The 21033-nt window shown below is 36.3% G+C and overlaps 2 protein-coding genes across 2 annotated transcripts in view; both read right to left on the minus strand.

Annotated features, from left to right (window-relative positions):
* Nucleotides 1-6492, minus strand: part of LOC132645704 (uncharacterized) — a 29170-nt gene extending 22678 nt beyond the window's left edge. Inside the window, exons 1-2 of the mRNA XM_060362847.1 lie at nucleotides 6156-6492; nucleotides 5132-5237 (exon numbers count right to left, since the gene is read on the minus strand). Of these exons, the coding sequence (XP_060218830.1) occupies nucleotides 5132-5237; nucleotides 6156-6380 (331 nt within the window). The 5' untranslated portion in view covers nucleotides 6381-6492. The remainder of the gene's footprint in view (nucleotides 1-5131; nucleotides 5238-6155) is intronic.
* A 2035-nt stretch (nucleotides 6493-8527) lies between these two features.
* LOC132600031 (protein transport Sec1a-like) lies at nucleotides 8528-20873 on the minus strand. The gene is made up of 22 exons (XM_060313166.1): nucleotides 20611-20873; nucleotides 18718-18776; nucleotides 17899-17980; nucleotides 17450-17528; nucleotides 15000-15050; nucleotides 14790-14886; nucleotides 14662-14694; nucleotides 14264-14392; nucleotides 13780-13965; nucleotides 13609-13692; nucleotides 13435-13533; nucleotides 13282-13352; nucleotides 12942-13038; nucleotides 12325-12450; nucleotides 12136-12231; nucleotides 11172-11285; nucleotides 11004-11081; nucleotides 10115-10329; nucleotides 9754-9844; nucleotides 9569-9658; nucleotides 8912-9013; nucleotides 8528-8797 (listed from the first exon to the last, which is right to left on the minus strand). The coding sequence occupies exons 1-21, from the start codon at nucleotides 20684-20686 to the stop codon at nucleotides 8957-8959; spliced, it is 2010 nt and encodes a 669-aa protein (XP_060169149.1). The 5' UTR covers nucleotides 20687-20873; the 3' UTR covers nucleotides 8528-8797; nucleotides 8912-8956.
* Nucleotides 20874-21033: the final 160 nt, after the last annotated feature.

The raw sequence follows: 21033 nt of genomic DNA on the forward strand, positions 1-21033 counted from the left end.
AACTTAACTGAAGACTTCAAATGGGCACTTACAGGGGTGTATGGACCACATACAAACCTTGAAAGACTTGAATTTTGGCATGAACTTGCAGCTGCCAGAGGTTTATGGTCGGATCAATGGGTAATTACTGGAGATTTCAACGTTTGCAGATATGAAAGTGAAAGACTTAACTGCTCTAGGAGGTCCAAGGCAATGCGTGATTTCTCTAACATCATTCAGAAGCTGGAACTAATTGATCCTCCCTTAAATGGAGCTCAATTTACTTGGTCCAGGGGCGAGAACCACAATCAAGCCTCAAGAATTGATAGATTCTTATACTCAAATGAATGGAGTGATGCATTCAAAGATGTGAAGCAGGTAGCAATGCCTAGGGCAGTCTCAGACCACAAACCAATTGTCCTGGAAAGTGGTGATTGGGTACCAAATCCCTCTTATTTTAAATTTGAAAACATGTGGCTCAAGTATGAAGGGTTTATGGAAATGGTAAAGGAATGGTGGCAATCCTATACTATTTCTGGTTCTCCGGACTTCATTTTTATTCAGAAGCTTAGGTCCTTGAAGAAGGACATCTCGACATGGAATAGGGATGTGTATGGCGTGCTGGCTAATAGAAGACTCAAGGCTCTGGATGATCTCAAGATATTGGATCAGATAGCTGACCAGAGAATACAAACAGCTGATGAGAAGTCCAAAGCTTTTAATCTGAAACTAGAGCTCCAGCAGATTGCTCTAGCAGAAGAGATATCTTGGAGGCAAAAATCCAGGTGTTCTTGGCTTAAAGAAGGGGATAGGAACACTAACTACTTTCAGAGAATTGCAAACTCTCAAAGAAGGTACAACTGCATTGACAGACTTTTGGTAGAGCAAGAACTCATAGAGGACAAGGATCAAATAAAGGAGGAAATCTTGAATTATTATCAGTCTCTATATATAGAAAAGGAGCCATGGAGACCAACAGCAACTTTTGAGAATCTATCCTCATTAACAGCAGAGGAGAGCGAGGGTCTGGAGTTACCTTTTGAAGAGGTAGAAATTTTGGCAACACTAAATTCTTGTGCTCCTGATAAGGCGCCAGGGCCTGATGGGTTTACCATTGCTTTTTTCCAGAAAGCGTGGAACTTTATCAAATCAGATTTAATGGGTGCTATCAACCACTTCCACCTCAATTGCCACATGGAGAGGTCCTGTAATGCTTCTTTCATAGCCCTCATCCCCAAAAAGAAAGGGGCAATAGAGCTCAGGGACTATAGACCTATTAGCCTAATAGGAAGTGTGTACAAGATTGTGGCCAAAGCACTGGCAGAGAGACTGAAGGGGGTCATTAGCAAGCTGATTTCAGAACAACAAAGTGCTTTCCTCAAGAATAGGCAAATTACAGATGCTTCCTTGATTGCTAATGAGGTTCTTGACTGGAGAATCAATAGTGGTGAATCAGGTCTTCTATGCAAATTAGACATTGAAAAAGCTTTTGACCAATTGAGTTGGTCCTTCCTCATTGATATCCTAAAACAGATGGGATTTGGAGAAAGGTGGATAAGGTGGATAAAATTCTGTATTTCAACCGTGAAATACTCTGTGCTGGTTAATAGAAGTCCGGTTGGTTTCTTTTCCCCCGAAAAGGGCTTAAGACAAGGGGATCCTCTTTCCCCTTTTCTTTTCATTCTGGCAATGGAAGGTCTCACTCAGATACTTGGAAAAGCCAAGGAACTTCAGTGGATAAAAGGTTTTCAGGTGGGATATAATCCAAATGACTCAATCAATATCTCACATCTGCTATATGCAGACGACACATTGATATTCTGTGGTGCTGAAAGATCCCAAGTTGTCAATCTCAACCTCATTTTGCTCCTTTATGAAGCTTTAACAGGCTTGCACATAAACATGCTCAAGAGTACTATATTTCCAGTCAACGAGGTTCATAACTTGGAAGAATTAGCAGAAATTCTTTGTTGCGGAACTGGTTCCTTCCCCACCACCTACCTCGGACTGCCTCTGGGTGCCAAATTCAAAGCTAGTGGAATATGGAATAGGGTGATAGAAAGAGTGGAGAAAAGACTTGCATCATGGCAAATGCAATACCTCTCTATGGGAGGTAGGCTGACTCTGATTAGTAGTGTGCTTGACAGCACCCCAACCTACATCATGTCATTATTTCCTATGCCAGTCTCTGTCCTAAAACAGTTAAACAGATTAAGGAGGAGGTTTTTATGGGAAGGAAGCAGTGAGAGTCACAAATTCTCTCTGGTGAAATGGCCTATAGTCACTCAGCCAAAAGCTAATGGTGGACTAGGCATCAGGAATCTAAAACTACATAATCAGAGTTTGTTAATGAAATGGTTGTGGAGGTATGGTCAACCGGAAGCAGGTTACTGGAAAAAGATAATTATTGCCAAATATGGGGCTCAGAATCATTGGAGCCCAAAGGATAGCACATTTCCACATGGGGTTGGCCCCTGGAAACATATCAGCAGCTTCCATCAAGCCCTCTTTCAGAACATGTCTTATAAAGTGGGCAATGGTTTGAATGTGAAATTCTGGAAAGATAGGTGGATTGGAAATGAATTACTGAAGGACTCTTATCCTCACATATTCCTTATTTCCAGCGACAAGGACTCCTCTATTGCTCAAAATAGAGAGGACAACACTTGGAGGCCCTTACTAAGAAGGAACTTAAATGACTGGGAGATCAATGAATTGATTGCTCTCCTAGCCACACTGGAGGTTTTCATCTTTACTGATCAGGAGCCAGACAGAATCTTATGGGGAAGTTCAAAGGAAAAGAATTTCACAGTCAAGGAAGGATACAATGTTTTGTGCTCTCATAATAGTGTGCTTGAGGATTGGCCCTGGAAGTATGTTTGGAGAACAAAAATGCCACTCAAAGTCTCCTGCTTCACCTGGACAGCTCTTAAGGAAGCAGCCTTAACTCAGGACAACCTTTGCAAAAGGAAAATCTCACTAGTTAACAGATGCTATCTATGCCACCAAAGCTTAGAAAGTGTCAATCACCTACTTCTTCATTGTCCTGTCACCTCTGATATCTGGAATTTGTTCTTATCAATTTTTGGATTATCTTGGAACCTTCCTCGGACCATTAAGGAGGCTTACACTAGCTGGATTTTTTGGAGAGTTGACAAAACCATCAAGAAGGTCTGGGAAATGATCCCAGCAGTCATCTTTTGGGTCGTGTGGAATGAAAGAAACCGCAGGTGTTTTGATGGGTTATCAACTCCAACACATTCACTGAAGGCTAAATGCTTAGTTTTTTTATTTAGCTGGAATTTTCTTACTCCTGTTAATAGCATTGACAGTTTTTTGGACTTTGTTAGCTCCATGGTACTAGTATAGCGTTAATGTAATGGAGACTAACATGTTTTTTGCTTCAAAATCCCTATGGCTTTTGCTTCTGTATTATGGCACCTTCCAGTTGCCCTATATCAATGACAACATCTTACTTCATCAAAAAAAAGAAACCGGATATGAGTCACATCCGGAGAAACTATGGACCGGAGGAAGAAGAGGGCCGGGAGTTCGCACGAGGGGCGTCACACCTTCCCGGATAAGCGCTTTGATCGAAGCTGAGCAGGGGCGCCCTTTGGTCCGGTCTCCGTGCCACCGGTGGTTCGGGGACTCTACCCGAGGGTTCGTCACCATTGATCCGGACACCGTTTTCCCGTGTATCCGTTGGTCCGTTATGACCGTTGCTGAAGCGCACTAGTGGTGTCACGTCATGGTCGGCCACCAACTACGCGTGTGTCAGACGGCGCCGTCAGTCCAATCCCACCAAATCCGTGCAGGGGCTGTCCTTTTTATTGGTATTTTATTAATTCCTATTGTATGAGGCCCATGGGCTCACTGCTATAAATAGGGCATATCTACCTCCCTTAAGGAGGTTGGGCTCTTCTTACTTTCCAAGAACATTTGTAATAGAGGAACTCTTGTATACTAATTCTTTCATCATTTAATTCGGCCAAGGCCGCCCGCTATTGTGATTAACGCATTTCATCTATCAAGTACCATACATTGCTCACAAACCTATATATATCGCTAACCTTCAAATATTTTGTTTACTTTTCCTAGTCCACATCAAGAGCAAAACACATATCCTATACCCACCTATAAATTTAATTGATCACCCGAAACCGGGGTAAACAATATGAATCCTCAATTCAATTCTACTATGTGGGGCCCATTTCATCCCAATACTGGTAATAATTTGTCTTTTAAGAATGTAAGAGTTCTGTACCCCTCACTGAAAATACTGTAATCTTTTTAAAGATGGAAAACTTTAAAAAAATTCTAGAGAATTAGGCCTTGGAAACTGAATAAATTTCAGGTAAACAATTGTTGCAAAGACCACGAATTCGCCATTGCAGGAAAACTGACAGAATAAACTCCAAAGGCAATGTTAAGCAGCATCCGGCAATTTTTATCCCCCTAGATTCGTTGTCACAATTTAGTACAATGAGAACCTGTTTCTTTATCCCTGTTTTAGGCAGTAAGTAAAGCTCTTGGAAGAGCTACAATGCTAGCGACTAAGTGCTACTTGTAGCTATGACCCAATGCTAGAATATTCTAGGACAAAGCATGCACTTATACCATACAATTTTCCAGTGATTGTATCAATTGATTAAAGTTCTGGTCAAACTTTAATTCCTTACCCTTTTAGAACTTGAGTTCTTTCTGCCCTGTGTTGTAATACATTTTTGTAACAAATTGGTTTTTCTTATAAAAAGAAACTCAATCCTATAGCTTCAGGAGGAGGATGCAACGGGAAGGAAGAAACTAAAGCAAGACTTATTCGCGCTTAAAGTTTTAACCCAAAGTTCTCGTTAGATGGTACCAAGTATAGAAACTGTAATGCAATCAAAGGGATTTTGATATGAATTATATCTTTCTCACTTTCAACCGCAGCTCATTTCCAAGCAATATAATCCTGTACCAAAGAGAACTTATCTAAAAAATGAAAAGAAAAAAGGTTGCTAGTTCCAACATGCATATCTTGACAAATTAACTGTAGCGACAAACAAATTGGCACACTTGTGCACACTTGTAGAAGTACGGCGATTATACAACTTGGTTTGTGAAGCTTAGAGCTCAAACAATACAAATACGTAAAACCAAAAATTACCAGTTGCCAAAGACTGTGCATTGGGTAAGAAGCAAAGCCCTGTGACAATATCCCCATGACCTTTTAGAGTATTCAAGTCCAGTGGGTGATGCCTTTTGTTTGCATCCTGCAGACATAGCCAGTAACAGAAGTCACTTTCAGTTGCCTAATCATTGAATACACAGCTCAAGGTTATATTTGCAAATGAAATCCAGAAACACCTTAACTGATGATAGCAACTTGGCTAGTCTGTTGAAACATATTGGGGATGAGAAACGACGGAGAGTTATTTATACGTAGTGCTGAAAAGAAGTGAGCTATCACAGCAAAGTGAAGTAGTTGAAGGAAGAAACAGGATGTAGAAAAGTGAAGCTATTAAAGGAAACTGCTCAAATTTACCATACTCCACTTGGGGTTGCAATCTCTACTGATTCTACCCTAGTAAGGTGTGATGGTTCCTTTGCAGGGAGGTGAAACGTATACGAGAAGAGAATTCCACCACGGCTTTGACTTTTTGGTTAACAAATCACATCAAGCTTCCTTTTTATTATATATATACCATGTTAAAGAAATGGACCTTTGGCCTAACTCAACCCTAAAAGCTAGCTCACATCACGTCAAGCTTCCTTCAAAAAATTCAGAGCTGTGCAAGGACTATAGGTTTGGCTTTTCGTTAGTTATTGAACGGACAGCAATTTGTCCCTTATCAGCCCCTTTTTAACAATATATAGCTAGGGGACTGGATTCGGCTTATTCTGGTCGTCTGGTTTGAGTTCATGGTAGCGTAAAATAATGTAATTATGACAAAAATGCAACAATGAAGTGCACCTTGGAGCTAAATTGATACAAAAATGCATACATAGCCAACTCCACTAACTTGAGATTGAATACAGAAAGAATCTCAAATACGCACATTTCCAAAGCACAAAGTTAATAGCTTTAAATAATTCAATAGCAAAAAGCATCAATAAACCCTAGAAACAGGAAAAAAGAGAGAGGAATTTAACTTTTTCAAACAAATAGCAGTAATTAATTTTTTTTTTACCTTATGATCGGAGGTGTGAGAATGAGATTTAGGTTGAGATTTCTTCAATGTGTTTTTGTGAGACTGCTTTGAAGTTTTTTGATTTGTATGAATTGTAGTTTCTGGATTGGGGATAATAGATTCAACCTCAGATTTCCTTTTCTGGAAATAGTTACTGAAAATTAGAAAAGCAATCACAATTCCGATAATCGCTGATACAATAGCAATTGGAAGCATCGAATCCATTGTTGAATTCTCGAAAATGGAGTGTGTTCTCAAATCGATATCTCAAGTTGTAAGACGAGTGTTATCAATTCAATGCACCTTGAGTATGTACATTTGCCACTCTATTTCTCTCTCTCTATTTTATTTATTATGGTTACAATTTTTTTTATTTTTTTTTAAGTTTTATGGACATTTTACAAGAGACTTTAATGATTTACACGTAAGAGATCTGAAAATGTCATTTTTTTTATTAAATTTTTAAGAGGATAAGAGATTTCCTGTAAAAAGCAATTGCTTCATTTGTTCTAATTTAAGTTTGACTTTTCTTTTTGATCTGTTCCCGAAAGAATATGACAAGTTTAAAATCAGTCCATCACTCATATTTAATATAGAACCACAAGATTGAAAAGTCTCCATAAATATTTTCTTAAGTTCTGTGTTCAGTCAAACAAAGACACTTAAATTACACAGGGAGCAAATAGTTGTACCGTAGTAAGTATAATTTTACTTTATGTAATTTATAGAAGAGATAAGTGTCAAAAACACACCTCAACTATCACTTTTTTTTTGAGTTTTATACCTAAACTATGAGAAGGTTGAGAAAACTACCTAAACTATCACTGTCTAGTTGGCAAAACACACCTCAAATTATTCTTGAATGACATGTGATCTACAGTCTCCATTTTATATAAAAATATTGCCAAGTGTTGTCCACGTGGATAAATAATGTCTCATCGCACCTACATGGAATTTAAAAAAAAAAAACTATTTGTTTTAAAATATAAACTAAAAAATAATAATTTTTGTAAAAAAAATTATAGAAAATTTTAAAAATAGTTTAAAAATGGAAAAGTTATTTAAAAAAGAAAATAAGAAAACTGATTATTTAGTTTTCACATTTAAAAAAATAAACAATTTTTCCATTTTTTAAATCTTTTTTTTCTTGATTTTCTAAATTTTTTGATTTTTTTTACAAAAACTATTATTTTTTTCATTTTTTTTAAATCCAGATTTTTTTTAAATGCTGATTTTTTTAAAAAAATAATTTTTTAATAAAAATATATTATTTTTTAATTTCCATGTAGGTGCCCCCATAGCATTACTTATGCCAAGTGGACAATTTTTTTGAGAAAATTTCAGCTTCACTTGCCTTTCGGAGAGTGAGTTCACACATTTATTTCAAGTGTGTTTTGCAAATTAGATAGTGATAGTTTAGGTAATTTTCTCAACCATATGATAGTTTAGGTATGAAACTAAAAAAAAAAGTGATAGTTAAGGTGTGTTTTTTACCCTTATCTCTTTATAGAACGTTATCTATATTGTATAGAGAAGTTAAATATTGTTTTCTTGTTTTTGTTTTTGTGGCAAATGATCTTGAATGAGGAAAAAACAGCAAAAGGAGAATGGGCTCTATGATCTTTTGTGATGTGAAAAATATACTTTTATTAGCATTTTTGGTTGGGGTTCACAAACTTTATTATAAGTTATTGAACGTAAAAATATTGGTCAATTAATTAACATATGATTTTGTTTGTAGTTATTTACTAACGTAAACTTTCCGAACTAGTCCAAATACCTATTCCAAAATTTGAAATTAATTTAATAAATACGTTAACAAACTCGTGTGAAAAATCAAAAGAAAATGATCTTAGAGAATCAATGAGCTCGAAAAGTCTGCTAAGCATCTGTTTAATGCATAATGTTGATAGAATGTTCTGATTATATGTGATATTGTAGGAATGACAAGATAAATTATTAAAGTTATAAAATGTTCAAAGACTACGATTCAACAAACAAATTACATTGTTTAAAGATTTTAAACAAGGATTGATGATAACGTTTAACGCATAATCCTTATCTATATAGCATGTATACTGCTTATTAGGATCAAGTGTAATGTTAGAATATTTTAGCTTAAAATTTTAGTCGCAAGCAAATGAAATTCAAGTTTGATCACCTGAGAATGTACCAATTGACTCCAATTCTGAACCAAAGGCATTGAAGATAGTATATTAAATCAGAAATTCCCTTAAATAAACAGATGCAAACAATCTTTTTTCTTTCTGCACATGCCTTTAAGAGAAGACTTGGCCAACTAAATTTAGTACAATTACAAAAATTCAAGAGTGCAATCCTGCTTGTGTTTCAAATTCTTTTTCTTAAAAAAAAAAAAAAAAAACTAAGCTGTATTCAAACTCCTTCACTGCTTCCTGAATGTTGGAAGGAAGTTTCTATATCATCTTCTTTCAAAGATAATTTTCTACCTAAGCTGCAGATTAGTATAAAGGCAGTTACCCAACTGCAAAATTCCAGTATCATGAAGCCTTCTATAAAATTGATATATGCCTTTGCAGTGAATCAAGTTCTTCCCGCGAAAACAATAAGAGAAGCACCAGAAACTAAACAATCTGCTTCTTGAATATAAATTGCATCCTGCACTTTAAAATTGGAAGAAAGAAAGTTTTAGTTATAGGGATCGAGTAGTTCCTCAAATGGAAGAAAAAAGAGAGAAAAAAACATAAAACAATGATCAGTTTAGCTTTCTCACTGACCTTTCGGGTGTCAATGAAAAACGTCTACAAATCCCAAATAACACATTAAATTCCGAGGCCATGATCTACTGAAAGCTCTTTCTCTGATAGCAATTTCAGTTTCTGTGAAACAAGATGAGAAGAATGAGTTCAGACTGAGGATATATTTCACTTGACTATTAGTGTTACGAAAGCGATGCATTAATTCCTTTTTCAGATCGTAGCCATCACCACAGTTTCTAACTTTGGCAAATTTTATAGCTATCATTGCCTGTGAAAAGCTGCTTCTCCAGCCAGATTGCAGTTTAAACAATTTGAACGTTGAATTGATTAGAAGGCCTATTGGAGCTTAATAGAATATTTTTCTTCCATGCCTTTGCAAACCGAGTTTTTTTTTAATAGTAGATCCAATATTCACATACAACCAAAATTGAAGTTAATGTGACATGGAATAGCTCTACATATGTAAAATTTTAGCTCATGAATCATGGAATGATTATCTTGAACAACCTAAAGTCTCCAAGTGATTGATACCAAGACTGATCATTTTAATATGAATGTTTTGCAAGCATGTTAAGAGCTATTCCAAGTCTTTTCTTTCTCTGTTTAAGAGAGGAAGATTGTCAGAATTCTGAGAAAATTGTAATCAAAGGCACCATGCCAAAGACTTAATATTACCGTGATGTACTGAGGTGGATCATCTAGACTAGTCGTGCCGAGGACCACTTCCCTCCTTAACTTTGATGTAAGTTTGTGACAAACCCTAAGCTGCATAGACGAAAATCAACGATACACCATTTCAGATGCGTAAGCCTTCACTTATTGGAAAGCCAGTGGATGGAAATTAAAAGTTAAGGAATTACCTCAGATCGAGTTGCACCACCAATAATGAAAACAAAAATCCGTTGTCCCATGTTCTTAAAATCAGTTGAAAAACTTCTGAGACTAGAGTCACTAGAAAAAATTCCAACAAAGACACAAGACAAGGGGAGGAATGTTAAATTGCAATGATCAATTTCTTGAACATATTTAAAATTAAGTACATTAATGCTGCATGCTATGCAAATCCTATACCATGGAATACTGATGAACAATTAAATGAATAAATATGGTACTCTTGTTTCTGAAAAGTGACAGTTCCTTGATATGGAGTCAATGAGGTCTGGATCTTCTCGGTTTAAAAAGAAATAGAAATTCTATTAAAGATGAGTTCTACGGGAGAACCTTGAATATCCATCATCCGAAGTGCGAGAACGTGCCCAATTCGGAGTCCTCCTTGATCTCACTGAGCGTGGATTAGAATTAGTAGATTCAGTGGCCTTTGGTGGGATATTCCTTGCAGAAGATCCATTGACCTCACGAGTAGCTGATTGAGGATTGTTCAAGCACTGATAATCATCTTTTGACAAGTCACCTTTACACATTTTCTCAACCAACTCCTGAAAGAAGCAGGATGGTTATATGATTTAGGAAGCATGAAGTACGAGCTAAGCCATTGAAAGAGCTATTTGCAAGCATTGAATCATTTGAAAGCCTGGAAAATAATCGAAGCTGAATGTATTCTGCTTTCACACAATGGCAATTTGAAAAAGCATCTCTTCTTGTACAAGCATTATGTCTTTCTTTCTAAGCATTGTAGTCCCCAAACTCAAAAATAGAGTTCCAATAAGAGAGGCAAGAGCAATTGGACCCTGCGTTTCCAAGTATGGAAGTTTTCTGGAATATGATTCAGAACCCTCCAATGGCAAGCAGGTAAAATTGGTCCTTAAGTCCAGTCAAATGATCCACCATATATATATATATATATATATATTTATTGCTAGGTCGTTCAGTGGATTCAGCAGTCAATTAGGACTAAATCCTACAGTTCGTGTAGCAATTTGAAGCTAATTAACCTCTCTCTGGTCACAAAATTGACAGTTAATTTATTATTCCAATACTAAAAGTCAGCTTAATCTAGAAAATAAAGAAGATATAATCATATGGATGGTAACAAAAACTGTGACCTCTTACAGTAACAAGCTTATAAGTACTAAACTAAAGATGAAAATATCTCCCCAGTTTACTTCTGCAAAATTACATTCAAGGAGGATTAGGAAATCTTATAGCTAACCTCTATGACGGGATAAAACCGGAATAGCTGCCATGTTTCTTCCTCTCCAGTTCGATCCTTTCTAGCTGCATTCCCTTTCTAATATGCAAACAACAAAATCTAGCAACTGTCAGGTCTCATTTCTGGCATTAAGTGAGCTGAAAACTCCAGGAAAGTTTTAGTGCTTACCTTTTGTGAATCAAACTTCAGGGAGAAGCTTCCACTTGGCTTCCGTTTTTCTGAGCCCTCTAGCATTCTCATATTTTTCACAGCCTTCATATCCTCAGGTGACAGTTTTGCTAACTAAGAGAAAAAAAATTCTATATTAAAATTTTCAAAGTTTCCTTAGCTTCAATAGCAGTACAAATGAACCAATACAAAATATAGCCATGCATTTGAGAAAAAGAATAACAACTCTACAAGTTGATTCTAGGACAGAATATGGATAAATTGGGGATGACCGTATTTTCTTATGGCATAAATACATTTGGTTGAGAACTTTTGCTCAAAAACTGGTTAATTCTCAAAATAGTATCCAAGCGGCCAAGAAATCCTGAGAGCATTGATACAAAGGAGATAACTTTTATTGGCCCACATGGTGAAATTGTTACATGAACTAGAAATTGTCCTCTTGATCTACTCTTCTCACTCCAGAATTTGCTTCAAATTCCCTAAACTACACCCAGTGACACATTATAATGTACTTGAAAAAAACTGCTTGAAAAGTCGAAACAGAAAACTGCCTCAATTAAGCTAACTGCATTATTGTTCAGAGGAACCATTTTTTTCTTTTACCTTTTTTTATTGTTCTTGTCTTATTTGGCAAAATGCATAGAAACCCCAACATTTTAACTTGGAAACCTTGTTGTTCGCAACACCCTATTCATATTCTTCTGATATTATGCATTCTGTTACTTCTTTAGTAATTTTCGGGCATCATCTTTCTCGATGCATTACCGAAATCAATTCCAGTTGCTCTTCAGAAGATTCTTTCTTGCCCTTAAAGCAACGGCCGGAACTACTAATCTCCAATTGTTTTATTATGTGTCCATATAAAACAGGCATGCCAATCCACCATAACGTTTGAACAAAACCTCAATGATAGGGTAGATGGAATTCAGACTGTTTCAAGATATTAGCATGTAGGAAATACCTGCATCAGTTTCGCTGCTTTGTCGCCCTCAAATTTTTCTGGATAAACAGATGCATAAATCATCATCAAGCGTAACTTATTTTCACCAGTAGTATCCTGCATGCAGCAAAGTTGCTACTAAGACCATGCCTGGCGGTGGAAATTACAATGAGTTTGAATACATATTCTGAGCCAGCACAAATTTATCACCTGCTTCGTCCTTAGAAAATGGATAACTTCCTTTGTTCCTGCATCACCAAAGACAAGATCCTGCTCTAGCTGGCCAAGTTCCCGAAGACCTGTTTCTCGGATAACTTTATTAAGCTCTCCTGCAATCTGATCAATCAAGTAATGAATTAATCTTCAGCATTTTATTGCAGGTAGGTTCATCACATAGTCAAATTCAATTGGTCCTAAATAACCAAAGAATAACTATATGGACATTAACATTGGTAAGATCAATGACATGGAGGCTGTTATGTCTTTTAAACACCTGCATTTGTGTTCAAATAACAGATGACTCTCTCCATGAGCCCTAGTTTACCGCAGAAGGAGTCAGGAAGAAGCTGGTTGTTATTGGGCATTATACAAATTTAAAATACAACCCTAAACCAATGAAACTAGCTCCTAAAAGTCATACATCCAAAAGTACCTCAAAGTCTAATTTCTTGTAGTCCACCTCTATTCAAGAATGACTTTAGCATTTGGAATTGTTAAAGTGTTACTCCATAATAACTACTAATTGTTAAGAAGGGATAAAGTTTAAGTTTGCTTTTTGAAAGAGAGGAAGAAGTTTGCGCATGGATCCAGTTCACCAAGGAACAAACCTCGACATGGGTAGAGAGTCTCTCTTTTTGTTCATTATACTGTGGCAAGGCTTGGACCATCTTCTGCAAGTCCCGTGTAGATAATTCACCTCCATCCCTATGTAAAAATATATTTTAATTGAGAAATTATCAGAAAAATGGAAGTTTCATGAATAAAATTTTGTACATCTACTCATCTGTAGCTAATAAATAACAGCTATTATCAATTGGTAACAACTAAAACAATTAATAAGTCACTGAATGCTGCATCAGCCACAGATGCTATACTCATTAAGATGCAAGTTTCCACAAATTTACCGAAGGAACAAAAATTATCATATACAGCTTTAAAAATACCAACCTCTGCTCCATCTGTGCTGCCTTGTTCTTAGAAACAAAGTTTGTAAACCTATCGTGGAGTCGTTCACTAGCCTGATAAAGTCTTCAAGTTAGGAGTTGAAGTACATATGACATGCACCAGCATCTGAGGAATAAGGAAATTCACGAGACTTACATCAGCTATATGAGTATGCCGTAGCTCCAACCAGACAGGATCCTGATCTTCCAAAAGAACTTCCTTCTTCTCAGGTGGACCACCTGATTTGCTAGGAATCTGATGTGAATACATTTCGGTCAAACTTCAGGAAAATATTGATATAAGAGATCCAGAACATGAAGCAATGCATACCTCATGTACATATTTATTTCCATCCATATCAAGCAGGTCATGGCACATGGCATCATATGTCCATTCATGAATCACAGGAGCAATCTAAACGGGAAGATTCGTCATTGTATCAAGTTGATAATGAAAAAAGACAATGCTGATTATTATTTTATCAACAAATCAATTCAAAACCTGGTCAACAGATCTGTCCAGAATCAGTAATTCACATGTCTCCTTCTTTGGAAAATTAGGAATACTAGACCGATACATAGTGATATTGTTCCATATGGCTGTAGCAAGCTTTCCAGGAACTAATTCACGGAAATTTGTTGCTGTTGATCCATCCTTGGCAGCTCGATAACGCACATTAGGAAATTCCTGGATGTAAAGACAGAGTTTTAGCCAACATTAAGTTGGTCACTGGGAACAGTAACAGGAAGAGACACAAAAATAAACATCGAAGACATTTGTGATAATGCTACGTCTTTTCTGCCGCCAAAAACTCTTTACTTTGAGCTAAAGAGCAATCACAATTGTACCAACCTTATCAACAAATTTTATTTGACAGAGCATTTGTAACATAAACTAATACAAGGCTTTTACCAGTAGTCTTTTGGTTTGTTTAGAGAACTTCAGACGAAAGAACAAATCATCGCATTAGTGAAGTTTATATTACCTTCAGTGAAGCAAAAACAGTGGAAATTCTTGTGGCCATTACATTCAAGCACACTTCAGCACGCCGGGAATTTGGAGCACTTTCACCAAACAACTCTCCAAGTGCTCTGTCATGGTCAGTGACAAATCCCTGTGATAAAAACTGACGCATTAATAAAGTCTCAATCTGCATAATTCTTAAATCAATCAACAGATAACTACTCAATTACAAATTAGTTGGGGTCGGCTATGTGAATCTTCTATATCTATGCCTATCAATTCAGGTCCATTTCATGTCTGCATAATATTTCATTCATAAAAATTGCAGAATTCTTTTAACTCCCAGTTTATAAACAGACATAGAACTAAATACTCTGAGTAAAGCAAGAAAAGTGTTCGTCCAGAGATTTTCCAAATTACCTGGCTGTCTATTGGAAAGTACTCAAAGTTCATCTGCATTGTGCAAAAACAAAAAATATTCAGTCAAACTTGTGAAGAGATCATTTTCATGATGCATGCAGTGTTGTAGACAGGCACATGATCATTACCTCTCCTAGTGCACCTATACGGGGTATGACACTTGTGTCATTCTTGATGCGCGCAACCAGGTCCTTCGGTATTGGGGAGCTGAAGTATACATATGCTCTGAAAAATAATAGGGAAATAACAGGAGTAAGAAGACAAGAACAAGAAGATTCAATTAAGTGAACAAAGTATGGTACACTAAATTTTCTAGAGAACAAGATCCTGTCACATACTTCCTGTACAAAGGTTCTCTTCCTGACATATCCGACAAGAACATGACAACACTGCAAATTCAAAATTTAACTGTTAGTTCTCAGTTTTAACTGCTGCAGAGGGAAAAAGTACTCATGTTTCGGGCAAGAATCAATGAATTAACTAACTTTAGAGATCAGACATAATGGAGGAGAAAGTACAAGCAAAAATCCACATCATGTAGCAAAATGTGTAAAACCTTATGCAAGCCATGGATGAGGTCCTCTTCCATCAAATTCCACATGGACAGTAATATTTTAATTTGCTTCTTTAAGTAACTAGACAAATTTATTTATTCAAATGGACAATTTGTATCTAATTCAGCTACTTTCCTTGTTATTTAGTAGTTCCAAGGGCAGGCACATTCTTTTATTTGCTGATGTAATTTCATCCATTTCATCCAATACTGTAATTTCATCCAAGTTTGTTAATTTATTCAGTCAAATCAAATAAATTTCTTACATGTGAAGTAGAGGGTTGCTTACGTTTTAATCATCTACTCAGTACATATATTTTCTCATTCTAAAATGAAATCTTTGTCCTAATAGTTACAGTCTTCTCAAGTTTATTCCGTCGGTTTTGTTTATCAGTTTAAGTATTATTTCCTGAAAAGAGAAGATACACAACATAAAAAGTTATCCATGTAAACAGACATAGAAGACAAGTTGTATCCTATGCAAAGCATGGCCATGAGCTAGGTTAAAGTTAAACTGGGAAAATGGACAGCAAAAGGATATTTAGAAGAAAAAAGAAAGAGAGAGAAAGCACATCATCTCTAGTCTAATCTAAATTGCTGTGCAATAAATGTTCTCAGCATTGATGGCATCCAAGCCCAGTCCCTGACTATTGAGAACTATGTAGAGTTAAAATAGATTCTCTTTTCCTTACTTTGAGAAACAGCTAAAAGGGGAATATGGCTTCCACCTGCTCAAACATCCCAAAGTGCGAAAAAAGGTTCTCTTCTACATTATTATGACAGGCCGGACAATAAATTTTAGTAAACCAGTAGGGATCTCAGTGCAGAATAATCTCTCATTACAGGAACTGGTAAAGCTTAAATGCACAAAGCTTTCGACCTGCAATCCTGGGTAAATGTTTTGATCACTTGAAAATATTTTTCTCAACTTTTAGCAGAGAAGCAGAGAATTTTCATCTTGTTGATCAGAAATTAAATAGCAGACCACGAGACATCTAAGATTATCAAGTACAGTTACAAAATAAGACAAATTCTCCAGCCTGCTTTTGACCCAGAAATTCCACTGGAATGAAAAATGACCAAGATCCCTGGATTACGTCCTCCCAAAGCATAAATAATTTCATCGCCGCATAAAAGAATTCTTAGTCTGAAACTAGTTAGGTCATTTTTTCCTATTTCATTTTCCAGGTGATATAAGGTCCGTAAGACCACAAAAATATTAATACTTCATTTTTAGACAGATATAATAGGCATTATAGACAGACATAATAGGCATAGGGCATCCTGAGCTGAAAGGAGGCAAGCAAATGGAGGCATTACCAGTCGACTACAGGAAAGAAAAGCTTCATAAACCCGGTCAAGTAGACTATAGAATGCCTATGACCATTTTCTACTTAATAACTGAAGGAGAGAGGAATTTGCAGGAAGAGGGAAAAGGAGGATTCAAGAGGCCCCCACAAAGACTCTGAGACTTAAATTTAATAGGAGGACAGGGGGGTTGTTTGATTCAATTGTAACTTTATTTCATAAGTATGGGAAGTGTAATCTCCCTCTATTACCACTGGAATATTCCTTACCATAGGCTTTTGAGATGTCTGGATCATGGAAGACTGGTCGCACTAGCAAAGGAGTAGCAAGTCAGATATCTGTAAGCTATAGTCTGCAATGGTAAGCTTTGCAATCAAAGTAATTTGTGTCTCTACTATAAAAGTTTATTTCTTTGATGGAAAGTGACACGATCAGAACGTCCCAGAATTTTCCTTATTATTCTCAACATTTAAATAAAGAACAGGTTATGGTCCTATGGAGAGGGCTATACCTTTATACTATTCTTAATCTATAAATACCAAACAGTGCACCAATGTTGTCCTGCTTTCCTTGTATCCTTAGCAGCAGGGTCACAACCAGATACTATAAAGTATAAAGACCAAATGAAGGTCCTCCAAAACAAAAGTCTTGTTTCAATTCTAAATGCAAACCAGCCTTCGTCTTACCTGATGAAGTTAATCAAAATATATAGAAAACTTATGACTGACACAGATGATGAATAGAAAATTTTGGAAATGGGTACAACTCATATGAGAATTTGGAGTTAAGTGTGAGGGGCAGGCAGGTGGGGAAATAGAACATTCAAGATCATGTATAAAATCAATATGCAGTTCTCTTGCTTTGTTTACAAAAAATCAAGCACATGATGATTATGTAGAGAACGGATTTTGAGAAAAAAGATCATACTTCTCCTTTGACGGTTGGATGAAGTATATGGCATCCATTGTTGGCAAAGGTTGCCTTCTTCTGAAAAGGTCTTCCACCACTGTCACAATAAATACACATTATGCATTAGAACATGCAAGACTTACAACCAATGAATACACTACATGGGACTTTGTGACTCATATTGCACCAGGTTTGGTGACAAAGTCAATAAACCTTATGTTTCTGACTGAGTAGAACTAGAAATCACAGACTAACTTCTGTGGTGCCTTAAAATGTTTTTTTTTTTCTCTACAGAAATAGGAGTAGAAACATAACCTAATGAACCTAGTCATCACTCACTTCTCATTGAAAAATGCTCTTACTTCTTGGTTTACTGAAGGGGTTTGATAATTTAGTGAGGCTAGATTGTCAACTAGATCTACAATGACACAGATAAACTAAAAGAGTTCATTGCATGCGGAGCTTACATGAAACTCCTTGATCAGTGATATCGGCCATTTTGCATGTGGAAGACATCACTTTTACCGTTACTTTATCCATGATAAGAACCTGCAAAGAATTAGTTAAGCAGAGCATAAATTTTTGAAATGCAAGTCTCCTGTGTTGTCAAGACATAAGGGCTGCACATAACTGAAAGGAAAAATAGAGAAAGAAGTCAATAACAACAATAACTCCTAACTTTTATTCTTATGCAAAGGTATGGTAGAGGTTTAAAAAGTTCATGATCCACTTTGACTATTGACATACTCACCAAGAGACTTCCCGCTGTTATATGATCAAGCATTGCGTAATAACACAGATAAAATTAGGCTATTCATTTTAAATTAATCAAGTCATATTGGTAAGATATTTTACTACAAATCATGCATGTCAAAACTTGATAAGATGGTAAAACAAGAGATACTATAGAAAGTTTGGCATTGACAAGACAGCTGATGAGTTTTCACTATGATAAGTTGCTCCTTTGATTTAAAGTTCAAGCAGTGGAAACCACCTCTCTATAGAAATGGAAGGAGAAGTCTGCCTACAGTATACACCACTCTACCCCTAACCCCCACTAGTTGGGAAGCACTTCGGACACAAGGTAAGCCATTTTGGAGCTGGTGCAAAAAACAACATAACAAAATACGACGTACTAGCTTTCCCCAAACATCTGGATGAGAGTAGTTCTTTAAGAGACAAGATTTTTTATAAAGTATTTAAGGCTATGAAATAAAATTGTTTCAAGGAGAAAAGACAAAATTTAACAAACTGATTCGTGGAATAAATTCCTCCTGTTAACATACCTTCCATGAAGATCTTGAATCTCCTGAACCCGAAGTTCGAAGCATTTCATGTAATAGTCCTAGAACAAAAATACATCTACACAGTCAGTGCATTAGTAGAAACTCATCTTTAATGTAGTGTAAAGTGCCATACACAGCCACGGTGATGAAGGGACATAGAGCAATCTGGTGGTATTAACATAGTTTAATGCTGCAATATAATTTAATTAAACAAATTTAGTCTACATTCATTACTCCATATATTATAAGGCTTCTTGGATAACGTACTTCTTGTTGCTAGATTGAAAGATGCTAACAAAAGGTTAGATGATTTTACTGGCTCCCATTTTGCATTTCTGTTCTTCCATTTTTCAGTATTTCACTCCCACTGCATTATTAAAAGAGTTGTACACCACATGCGTAAAACGGCTTCTATTATATATATGACCTGACTGATTTCCTGAAGAGTTGTCTTGCTTGAGATTATTTCTCTATCAGCTACTCATTGCTGTGCATCAACATTAAAGATTCAGCTTATTATACAATAGATTAGGAAGGCAACCAACCACTTATTACAGTTGGAGATGTTTCAAAGAAAGGGAAAGAAGTTGTATAAGCAACAAATTTTGAACCCTACCAGCTCCTACTTGGAAATCCAAGAAGTTTTGGTCAAATCTACAATTCCCAACAGAAAGCACTTGTATGTTTTGATGATTGACAAAGTGAATAAACAAGGTGAATGAACCAGGTCTATTGACATGTTCCATCTCAGTAACAGATGCGAGACAAAGTGAATGAACCAGGTCTATGAACATGTTCCAGCTGAAAGTCCTGCTGCGAGTAGAACTCATGAATGAAAAGGTTCTGAGGTAGGAACTTGGAGGACAAGTTACAGGAGTCCTTTCCATAATCATTCGGGATAAATTTTAGACTCTTAAAGGGATATTGAAGCCCGCATGACACGCAAGAAGCTTAAGTCAACTCAAACAATAATTCTCCTATTGGGCCTCATCATGTAGGTTTTGTGTTCAGCCGACTTACTGCGCACCAAAAGCTATATATATCCAAGTCCTCTCTTGAAGAATCTCACGCACTCACACAGAGAGAAACAAAATTCGAGCAAATACAATCAACACAATATTTGTGAGTTCTGATTCCTGAAGTGCAGGCTTGATACAAAGAACAAAATTGAAGAACCTATTTCATCGTGTAATGTTATACAGTCTTCAAGTCTAGAATCTTATATTAGGATTGTTTTATCAAGTTGTACTTTTCCAGCTTTCATAGAAGCAATTGTCATAGGTATAAACACTTGTCAAATTCAGCTTCAAGTTGAGAGCAACTTGAAGTGGGCTCAATAGTCTAGGGAGATCATTGAGATAAGTATTAGAGTTAGTTGCTAGGTTGCAGAGTTTGTAATCTGAATTTGCAAAGGCTCACAATTGTATTAAAGTTTTGGGAAAAATCCTGTAGAGGTGTAGGTCATGAGTTTTTTTCACCCTTGTGAGCCGGGTGGTTTCCGCGTAAAAATACTATGTCTTTACTTTTCTGTTCTTCATTATGATCTATCCTATTGGTGAAAATGGGGTACAACTTAGGATAGATTTTTGGTCGTGGGAAATATCAGCAGTTGAACCCCTCAGAAATTTAAATGACTTAAGAATAAACATAGACTATGTAGCATGATGTACCTCTTTCTCATGTCAATGTCGCTATATAAAACGAAATTAACACCGTCAACTGATTTTATAAGAAAGAGAACCAAAATGCGCATTTTTCATATCTGTCACCAATATATTTACGGAGAGCATTTTATAAGTTGAAATACAAGTATGCTACGAACGCACATTCTCAAAATTTGGGCATTCATTACACAAACAAATAAATGCAATATAAGAAAAGATGAGAGCATACGATCACGGCTGATTTGCTTGAAATTCTTGTATTCTCCGCCATGAGAGGACGACGTCTCCGAATCTGAAAATGACATATTCTCCTTGCAAATTCTATTCACTGAATTTTATCTGAACATGAAGTGAATGAATCAGGAATTGAAATTTTGTGAGAGAGAAGAGCCACGTAGATACAAAGTGGAAGGAGAAAAATGAGGGAGTTCGTTTTTTTAAGGAGGGAATCAGAGAGTGTCTGAAAAGGTCGTTAAAACTTCGTGGGGACGCACAAAGAGCTCTAACGGTGAATTTAAATATATCTCATCCTCCTCCTCCAATTCTCTCTTATTTCTATTTATATATTTCGACCCTTTCCGATTCTCCAACTAGTATTAGTTATACATCTAACTATATTATTAATGCTATAAATATCGATTGTATATGTGTT

Source organism: Lycium barbarum, chromosome 6 (genome assembly GCF_019175385.1).
Source record: "Lycium barbarum isolate Lr01 chromosome 6, ASM1917538v2, whole genome shotgun sequence".
Classification (NCBI taxonomy): domain Eukaryota; kingdom Viridiplantae; phylum Streptophyta; class Magnoliopsida; order Solanales; family Solanaceae; genus Lycium; species Lycium barbarum.